This window comes from Lycium barbarum, chromosome 2 (assembly GCF_019175385.1).
Source record: "Lycium barbarum isolate Lr01 chromosome 2, ASM1917538v2, whole genome shotgun sequence".
Lineage (NCBI taxonomy): Eukaryota > Viridiplantae > Streptophyta > Magnoliopsida > Solanales > Solanaceae > Lycium > Lycium barbarum.
The window spans coordinates 143,557,437-143,567,516 of record NC_083338.1 but is presented as its reverse complement, the minus strand read 5'-3'; the positions used below and the strand labels follow the sequence as shown (position 1 = coordinate 143,567,516).

Below are 10,080 nucleotides of genomic sequence, written 5' to 3'. Positions count from 1 at the left end.
ATTTCGTCTCCAAGTGGCATTTCTACACAAGATAATTGATTTACCAGACTCTGGAACTCACTGGTATGTTCGGCAACAGAAGTTCCACTTTTGAGCTTCATATTGACAAGACGTCTCATCAGAAGGGCCTTGTTCCGAGCGGTCTTGGCCTGGTACATGTCTTCCAACTTCTTCCAAAGGGCATAAGCGTCAATTTCTTGTGCAACGTGGTGCAAAACACTATGGTCAATCCATTGTCGGATTTGACCAATAGTTTTTCTATTAATTTTCTTCCACTTTATTGACTTGGGCGGGTCAGGATTAATACCCTTCAGCTCTATTGGATCAAAAAGGTCTTTACAACTGAGGAAATCTTCCATCCGAGGTTTCCACAGCGTGTAGTTGGTAGCCGCGAGCATAATCATAGCTCCAGAAGATGAAGTTGACTCGTCAATGGTCATTTTCACCTTCTGAATAATTTTTAAAAAAAATGAGGGACCAAACTGTAATTTTTCAAAAAATTACAAAACTGGCCGGTGACGTGGCAGCTGATGCAGGAGCACCAAGGTAATTCTTTTCTGATGTGGAAGTTCAGACTATGCTGCAACCACAGAGCATACTCAGACAGAACCTTGGCTCTGATACCACTTGTTGGGAATAAAAATAGACCGCAAGAATAATATTCCCGGTATTAGTGATAAACGCGGAACACTAACTTATGGTTAAATCAGCAAGAATAAAATGCAGCAATAATGACACCAAGATTTTACGTGGAAACCCTTTTGAATAAGGGAAAAAATCACGGCCAAGAGGAGCAGCTGATATCACTGTAGCAAGGAATTTTACACCGTGTAGTAACGAGTACAAATACTCCTAAGACCACTACACCATCAAAAGAAAAAACACTCTTTTGATTTTTCCCACCTCACTATAATATCACTCACATTCCAAAGGGTGTTATCATAGCCAATTAGTCCACCAACCTTGACCAAATCAATTAATCTCTTGTGATAGTTCAAGTAGTTGTCTTTATCAGCATCCACAAATATGAAATCATATGTTCCATGGTATTTGCCCTGTTAAATTTGTTTCACAAAATTAATATAATGTTGATCATTGAAGACAAAGTTTTCAATGTATTCATTTGATGTTGTGTTCAAGGGATTTTAAGGTACTTACGTTTTCAATCATCTGGTCAAGAACAGGAAGTGCAGGGCCTTCTTTGAATTCGATTTTGTGAGCTAGCCCGGCTTTGTCAATTATTGGTAGACCAATCTCATAGTTTTCCCGGTTGATATCCATGGCCAGAACTGAAGCAAATTTAGCAAATTAATACAAATTTATTGACTTCAATTAACATCATTGAGAATGCGAGCGGTTGGTAAATATTAATATTAGATTTAAGTTATATGTACTGACAGTGTACATATTCTTTTATACTATTAGTGAATTTTAACCAAGCTGACTTTTTCATGTTACTGATTAATATTTATCATAGAGATTTACATGTACTGATTGTGTAAATATATTTTATATTGTCAATGCCGAGAAAGTAAACTGAATAATAATTACCTTGCCATCATGGGGAAGAGCCATGGCAGTAGCAAGCAGAGAGTAACCAGTAAAAACACCAATCTCCATGGTATTCTTCGCATTGATGAGTTTGAGAAGCATGCTCAAAAATTGTCCTTCATCAGCAGAGGCGGTCATGATATTCCTGTTTTTTGCCCAAAAATAAAATTCATACTTAATTTTAGCTAGAAATCAATTGACAATATTTAAATATTCAACCTCCGTGAACTATAGTTAAAACAAATTAAAGTAGGAAAAAGTTACCAAGGGTGTTTTGCAGTAGTCTCTCTTAGCTCTTTTATGGCTTCAGGCTCTCTTGGGTACACACTTGTTTCAAGAATATACTGTCGAAACCCAAATCAAACAACTGACTTAAGTCAGCACATCCATAAATATAATGTCACACACGATTTTGGAACTTGTAGATCATACACATATATGAGACAATAAAATCAAGTCAGTAAGTTTAAAATTGGAAGTTTATAGTTCAATTATATCGAAACATAAAAAAATATCGTTCTTTTTTAAACAGACTAAAAAAAAAAATGTGGTTTACCTGATAAAGTGCATCGCTTTGCAAGAGACTTTTGTGTCCAACTTCTTGGTATCTTGAATTCTGGTTTTCTCCATTGGTTGCCATTGCTGAGTAAGTGTGGACATTTTGACTATTTAAGTTTGTTATCTGAAGTGGATAAGTCTAAGGTAGCAATCTGTTTTATGGAGAAATGAAAATGGGCTATAGTAATATATAGAAAACCGAAGAGCTATGATAAAGAGTGGAGATGTTGGTCTCTTTTGGTTGGCTGATGAAAATTAATGATTCAAAGTTGGTGAGTTTCTTCTTCTTTTCCTCCTCTAATTTCTGGGATCAATACAGCCAAATCAACAACACCCTTCTTGACTTCAACTCTGTTACTTAACAATATAAAGTACCTTCTGCCACTCTGACTTTCCCTGTTTCATATTTCAATATCATATCATCGTATTATACTAAAAGTGAAAGCTTCTAAGTCTAAAGTTAGATTACGAAAAGGCCCATAAAAATTTATTAACCATTTTGTCCTTCCTATAATTAAAAACACATTTATTAAATAGATAATAATTTAACTACATTGAATCATATACATGATAAGGACTCTTACATCTTCAACTACTAATTGAACATTAATTACTGTTCCTTTTATCTTCCACCATTAAAAACATTTGTTCACATGGTATGAGTCTACTTTTAAAATGAAAGCTTGTGAGGAGCTAATGGCAGTGCAAATACCATTTATTATGGACAACGCCTGGACTTTTTCATCTCTCGGGAGGTTCAGAAATTAACTCAATACTTATCCATTATACATTTACTAATAGTAATAACATTTATTTATGTCAGCCTTTTTAATTACCTCCTTCATATCAAATTATAACATTTGTTATAAATGAGTAGCAATTAGGAGGAGGCAAAGAACCACTGATCTACAATATTTAAAACAGTTTTGCTTTCACCTGTACTCACACATCTCTTTACCCATTCAAGAATGGTTGGTTTCTCCCTATTTCTCCATTCTTGCCATATGCCTGTATGCTAATCGTGCGAGATCATTGGAGTGGGGTTCAGAATTAAAGGTAGAGTTTTGTTTGAGAAGAAACAAGGTTTGTGTAAATTTTGTATATTAGTTCTCGGGTTCAATCTTATGTATGGTTTATTTTGTCCTTTTCATCATATCCATTATTTATGGCAATTATATATATATATATATATATATATATATATATATATATATAATCTGCTGAAATAGTTCTTCGGAGAAGAATTCGGTAGTAACCCTCAAATTGGTCACACATCTTGAATGGATCTTAACTTGTATATTATCTCTGGTAAAGTTACATGTTGTGATTCTTAATTTGTCATAGGTTCGGACGCAAATGCTACTTGCAACGCCAAGAAATAAATCATACCAAAGTACTTTTGGTTGGCTGTGACAGATGAGAAAGAGCTTTTTAGCCAATGTCATGACCATGCATCACATATAATATATCATCATCTCCCTTTCCCTTATCAATTCTCCTATCCTTTTTAGTTCTATGCATTTCTATATCAATTCCATCACCTTATCCTTACCTATAAAGTACAAATGCAGACCCTTTGTGATTTAGTGGAAGGAAATATACGTATGCATGGTTAGTAGTCAAGCCCGACACGGAGGCGGACCTTAGTTTAGGTGTGGGGCTGGGGTGCACTGGCACCTGTGAGATCTGAAAGAAGTTTGTATATTTAATTTATGCTACATCTTTACAGTTGAGTTCGCTAAAACCTGGCTATATATAGACTACTTGGCACCCATATTTTCACTGTCAAGGAGCTCCTCCGTGATGTCTTTGTTTATGTGTACACATTTGCCTGACTTTAATTGGTATCTAATGGGACGTTTCTCAATTAGTATGGGATATACGTGCAACGCACGTGTCCGAAAACTAGTACTTTAATATTGAGCAACTTTATTATCCGTTTGACTTCTGATCTAATATTATCCTGCCGTTATGAAAAAATTCTCATTTTTGTCCTCGATCTCTAATGGAGCTCCTATATACACGAGGGTGATATTAAATCATAATTAAAATTTGAAGGGTAAATTTTGTTTTTGTTGTCTAAGAATTTGATGACGTAGAGTTAACTCATTTCATTATGAAATTCTATTAACGACAAGGGCAAATATGAAGCGATTTGCTAACAAGAAGGGCATGAATGAATCAAAAGTCAAACGAATGGCAAAGTTGTTCCAATTCATAGTAAATAAGAAAAAGCAAAACTATGTTTAAATATTATACACATATCAACACAAAGATTAATTTTTATTGAAGTTCATCTCTTGTTTTTATGATTCTTTTATAGATTATTCTATAAAATTCAAGTATTTTTGAATAACTAAAAATTGTTACTGATAAAAAAAAATTAAAGAAAAAGAACAAAAATAAGTAACAATAATAAAATAGCTCAGAACGTAAAATTTAATCTATTTGATTTTGAAAATTAAAGAAGATTTGAATATTTTTAATATTCAGGTATTAAAATATTATTTCATATATTCAATAAAATTTTATGATTGCGCATAGCGCGAATCTATTTACTAGTTATATTTTACTATGACTAAAAACCTTTTCCCCTTGAAATAAGAAATGAAACTGTTCCATATATTGGTATCTTAACAGATTACAAATTGCTATATATGTGTTGACTACAAGGGCTGGTAAGACATCCACCTTTTAAGCATCGCCAGACATTGACGAGGTTTATACTCTGGTGCAGTATGGCCTGCTCCCTGTAAAAAAAACAAAGCAATTTAGAAACACCAATTATTTGATGGAATTTTTATCTGCAAAATTAATTGAGAAAAGAAAGTGAGAGATAGATTGAGAGACAAGTTAGGTAGGAGGCTTTCTTGCCTTCACTGTGGCAAATGTCATCCGATTTGAGTAACTTCTTGTGTAACTGAAATTGTGCACAAAAAAAAAAAAAAAAAGTTTAACTTCTATATACTGACAGAGTGTATGACTAATATACAAAAATTTTAAGTGTCCACAATGTCTTTCATCAAGAACTAACCCGGCAACTTGATTGTCAACAGTCCAAGGTCGCCAATCATCAATAATGGAGTAGTTAAGAGATTTTATCCATGCTTGAGTTGATTGGAAGGTAACAACCTTGTCATGATCTCCACTGCTTAATTCACAAAAAAATAAAAAAATAAAAAATAAAGAACTTGATAGTTTCACGGAGATCAAATTTAACTATTTTTGTTGATAGTTGTTCCTACTCAACCTGTATATAAGAGATCTGTAACCTTTCCTACTGAGGCTTGCATGATATGGTATGCTACTCATGACTGTCTTTTGAAATTGCAAACTTGCACATCTCTCCCATTTTCCGATTGTCCCCTGTTATCGAAGGAACATTTGATTATATTTTAGTATTTTAAGTTCTATGCATCAACAATAAGAAAATAACTAGTGAATTTTCTAACATACTATCAGTGTACATAACTTAAATTCATTTAGTTTTGTGAAACATCCTTTATCATACCTTCCGGATGTTGAGGGCGTCTCTAACTTGACCATCATCAGCCCAATGATAAGAAAGTTTGTTCCAATCAGTCTAAAGCAATTGAAAGTTGTAAATTCTTGTAAGCATTTAACAGATACAAAAAAATCAATAGAATAAAGAAGGCAATTACATTGAAATACTCACACGACATTTTAGTGCAGGAAGTTGTTGAGGATTGTTAAGTTCATGAAACTTTTCATCAAGAGATCTTCTTTGGCCAAACAGTAACTTTGGCCTTGGTGAAAAAAACTTACATTTGGGCTCCAAAATATGGGGATTATTAATTCCTTTAAGAAGCTGCATATAAGGCCAGTATTTTAATGAACCTGTCAATGCCAAATAATACAAGCAGATGATATATAATTTTACTGGAAATGAATCCAACCTTGTGAAAAGTTTCAACATCTTGCAAGCACAGTGTATTGCTTGGATTTATATTAAGGTACTCTCCTTTACAATTGGTCTTCAACGACTGTTTCAGAAAAGTAAGCCAATTACTCTTAACGATAGTGCAAGTAAAGTAAACGGAAGTACAGATATAACTGCAAAGAAATGCCAACCTCATAGAGTTCATCAGAAATAAGTCCCATTCCATAAGCAAATGGAATCCCATAATTGTTTTCACCTTTAAAAGTCGCTGGATTTCCGAGTAAATATCCCTGAAACCATTCAAAAGTATACTATTTGTTGTGATATCGTTCTACATTGTCCTGTAGGAATTCATCAGAAAAAAATAATCTTTTTCTACACAATCATTAGCCGGGATAGGAGGGCAAATGATATTCATTGCATAATTAACATTTCTGATAACAATATCACTACGAGTTGTTGGTTGGTAGATGATCCGGTTACCCCTAAGGGAAAAGAGAATTTGTACAAAAAAAATGACTAACCTTAAGATTGATACATTGTTTGATTTCTATTTCATTCTCTGTAATATCACAAGGCCATAAAATGTGAAAGCATAGTACAAGGCAAAATGTTATAGAGCATAGGACTAAAACAGCAAATATAGTCTTACTGATTGCTATGATTTGAGTAATAATGGGAACAACCATCCCTGAGTACGAGTCTCCGCCAACATATAATGGATTCCTTAAAAATTCTGGGTGATCGACAAACCACTGCAAAAAACATCCTGAAAAAGATTACTCAACCAACTAAATACTCATAATTCATAAAGTTCTTTACTTTTGAAGTTCAGACACCTAAAAGACGGAGAAACTAAGTAAAATGTGATACTTACTTGACACTGATCCAACATCCGGAATTATTTGCAATAGATATACAAACGTTTTTCAATGTATTAGAAGAACTATTTGAGAATAGAAGAATCAAAGTATGCTATCAGAGACCTTAGACCTCCTATGCTGACGAGAAATCACAAAGAATGACGAATCTAATTACCTCGCGAAGGAACTGATATGCATGATCACTTGCTTGTAAATTTGATGATTGTAGAGCTGCTGGAGTTCTCGCGTAGGAAAATCCAGTGCCCACTGGTAAGTCTAAGAAAATAATGCTTGCCACCTAAAAATTCCATGATACTTTTAACATTTTTGAATTGTGCACAAACTTTATGTTCATCATGAAGTACAATTCATAATCAAATGCACACCTTTGTCCATGAGTAAGGATTCAGTATCATTGTAGGCAAACTTCCATTGTATTCCACTGGCTCAAAAGTTATTGGTCCTTAACATTCATAGTTCAAAAGTTTAGAAAGTAACTTAAAAGCTTGTAAAAATCCAGAAACTTTTATGATTCAGATCAGCTAATACATTTTTTGTGGTGTTCTAGTCTAAGTTATCAATAATGATCCAGAGCTTCATTTTCTTTGATCACATACAGTCAGGGGCGGACCTACATGGTGGGGTGGGGGGCACGTGTCCCCCTTAACTTCGAGGAAAACTCTGTATATATAAGTATATACTTTGAAAAACTATCATATATTTTAGGAGGACCCCTCAAAAATATCTGTTGAAGTGGGTTAGCCGGTAAGCATGCCCCTTAGCTCCTTGTGCATAAGCGCGCGACCCAAGTTTGAGTTCAGAAGTTTTTTTAAGATGGCAGTTAAAAAAAAAAAGGGGGAACAAAACGTGTTGCTGGCACGTTTCGAACAAGGAACCTAACATGTATAACTTGACACCAAACCACTAGGCCAGCGAGCGAGTTCTAAACAATTATGCCATTTCATTTATATATTTTTTACATCGGTTCTATGCGTCTTAAAATCTTGGATCCGCCTCTGCATACAGTTATGCTCTATGTCTTTTAGATAACTTGCCTTACTAATCTCTTCCTAAAAGTAGAGTGATCTATCAGTCCTTTTTGTAACAGAGAGAATGTAAAGAACTACAATAGCTGAAAATCAGCATTCAAAGGACTCAATCACAAGAAAGAGTTTTCAGTGCAAGATGTCAAATGACGGAAGTGCTAGGTAAAGCGAAAATTAACATTTTCAGCAAAAAAAGAAACATTTTTTTTTTTTACTCCAAAACTGCATTTTTTTTTTTTACTCCAAAACTGCAAAATTTAGCAATAACCTCGGAACAACTGCGATCAGTGGCACATGCAAAATCTCGTGCATGCAGTATCGATGGCATGTGTTTTCTATAATTTTCAAGCGGTGACCTATCGGATGTGTGAGTGTGTATTAGTTTGTAGAAAAAAATTATTTACACACATAATTTTTTGCGAAGTACTATTGAATGACACTCCGCAATCCACATAAAAAGGTGTCTCCGTCGCTAACCGTGACATTAGAATGATCCAGTTTCCTACACAATAGAAGCAGAAAAAACATCCCAAAAAATGTAGAAAAGGAAAATGATATACCAATCTCATAGATAAGGCCGGATAGAGCAGAGCAACCAGGGCCTCCAGTGATCCAAAGTAGAACAGGGTCTGTTTCTGGATTTGACTCCGACTTTATAAAATAGTAGAATAGTTGTACATCTTCCCTATCACCTACTCCAACATAACTGCAAAGACAAGTCAATTAATTTTTCTGTCATACGAGTTTTAATTAATTCACTTAAAAAACTTAACCATAATAATATGTAAGCTTATTTCTGAGTTTAATTCCTTACCCAGTTTCAAGTTCAAAAGGAAGTGGTCCTTGAAATCCTGGAAGAAACTTCACTTGTGAACCAGCTGCTGCAGACCCTGAACAAAGCTCAGCTACAACAACTAAAAGCAAATAACATAGTTCTGTTTTCGCCATATTTCTTATACAACAGAGTTTTTTAAAGCTACAATAAGTTGGTCATATATATAGATAAATATTACTCCCTCCTTGTTATTTATGGTGTTTGACGAGTAACGTATTGTACTCCTGCTACTATGCATAATAGGGAATGAGAGCAGCTTGGGGTTCGCGAAAATTGCCCAATTTGCCCTTAATACTTAAAATTATTCTATTGGTTATTCTTGTATAAATTGGTAAATAGATTTAACTTCAGGGTTCTTTAACTACCATCCAAAACTGATGATGTCAGTTGTAGGCTGCACAAGTAGATTCGCGGGACCCACATTCCTGCCAAAAAAAGTTGAAAGATGGTTATTTATTTTCAGGCCCTCTAATGTACTAAAGTAACTTTTCTACATTTGTATAGTACTGCTATTTATTTACTACTACTACTTATTTACATTTTAATTGGTTGTATAATGAATAAAGAGTTAATTTTAATTATATGTGGAGCTATTTGGGATCTTAAAAGGCTGATTTTTATTTCTAGGATGGGGATTGAATTTTCCTCTTATATGCTTTTGTAGTAATCTTTTCATTATTTAATTCTTTGTAAATGAACTCTTGAAGAAGAAATTGTGTAGCCATAATTTTTTTGAGTTGGGCAACTTTTACTGAGAGTAGTTCAAGTTAAAAGAATCTTCTATATTATTTTAAAAGTATGAATACAAATGTTGATTGACCAAAATATTCTTCAAATATTGAACGACTTTTATATCTTTTTACATTAATCATGATATAAATTAATAGATTATTTAGGTAAATAGAATTTTTAAAAGATATTACTTTTAGATGAAATAGACTTCTTATTGAAAAAAGAAAAAGAAAAAAGGAAGCACTTGGCCGTGAGTTGGTTCCGAAAGATCTGATTACTATGGTGCATTTTAGGTTTTGTTTTATGTATTTCTTTTACTTTTTAACAAAACAAACTAAATAATGATCTAATCCCATTTCTTTTTGAAGTCTTATAACTTTTTAATAATAATAATAATAACCCACGTTATTTTTAGCATCTTGGTATTTTGTAGCTTTGGATAAACATTCTAAGAATTTATATCCTTATGGTTACAATTTGTTTTCAACGTGAAAGGACGTAAAGTTGGTGTAATAAAATTATATAATATGCTTATTACGTATTTCTTTTAGAAGAAAAGAGAGACGTGAAAGTTTTGTAAATAAAAAGTCAAAC

General features: G+C 33.5%; 2 protein-coding genes across 4 annotated transcripts; both read right to left on the bottom strand.

The window, feature by feature from the left end:
- Window positions 1–915: 915 nt before the first annotated feature.
- Window positions 916–2,325, bottom strand: LOC132627758 (caffeoyl-CoA O-methyltransferase 3-like). Its single transcript, XM_060343332.1, has 5 exons — window positions 2,108–2,325; window positions 1,816–1,895; window positions 1,552–1,696; window positions 1,159–1,289; window positions 916–1,055 (listed from the first exon to the last, which is right to left on the bottom strand). Exons 1-4 carry the CDS (start codon window positions 2,189–2,191, stop codon window positions 1,239–1,241), a joined length of 360 nt encoding a protein of 119 aa, XP_060199315.1. The 5' UTR covers window positions 2,192–2,325; the 3' UTR covers window positions 916–1,055; window positions 1,159–1,238.
- Window positions 2,326–4,710: 2,385 nt separating this feature from the next.
- LOC132627756 (serine carboxypeptidase-like 11) lies at window positions 4,711–8,936 on the bottom strand. 3 transcript variants are annotated; one of them, XM_060343329.1, is made up of 14 exons: window positions 8,734–8,931; window positions 8,480–8,625; window positions 7,260–7,336; window positions 7,049–7,171; window positions 6,663–6,765; window positions 6,535–6,572; window positions 6,202–6,300; window positions 6,027–6,113; window positions 5,786–5,938; window positions 5,621–5,692; window positions 5,360–5,475; window positions 5,144–5,257; window positions 4,984–5,029; window positions 4,711–4,859 (listed from the first exon to the last, which is right to left on the bottom strand). In XM_060343329.1, the coding sequence occupies exons 1-14, from the start codon at window positions 8,865–8,867 to the stop codon at window positions 4,776–4,778; spliced, it is 1,392 nt and encodes a 463-aa protein (XP_060199312.1). In that variant the 5' UTR covers window positions 8,868–8,931; the 3' UTR covers window positions 4,711–4,775. The 3 variants fall into 3 exon arrangements, 2 of the variants coding, with proteins under 2 accessions (XP_060199312.1, XP_060199311.1); XR_009577981.1 differs by having other exon boundaries at window positions 5,382–5,475; window positions 6,535–6,765; window positions 8,734–8,936; XM_060343328.1 differs by having other exon boundaries at window positions 6,535–6,765; window positions 8,734–8,933.
- Between the last annotated feature and the right edge of the window lie 1,144 nt (window positions 8,937–10,080).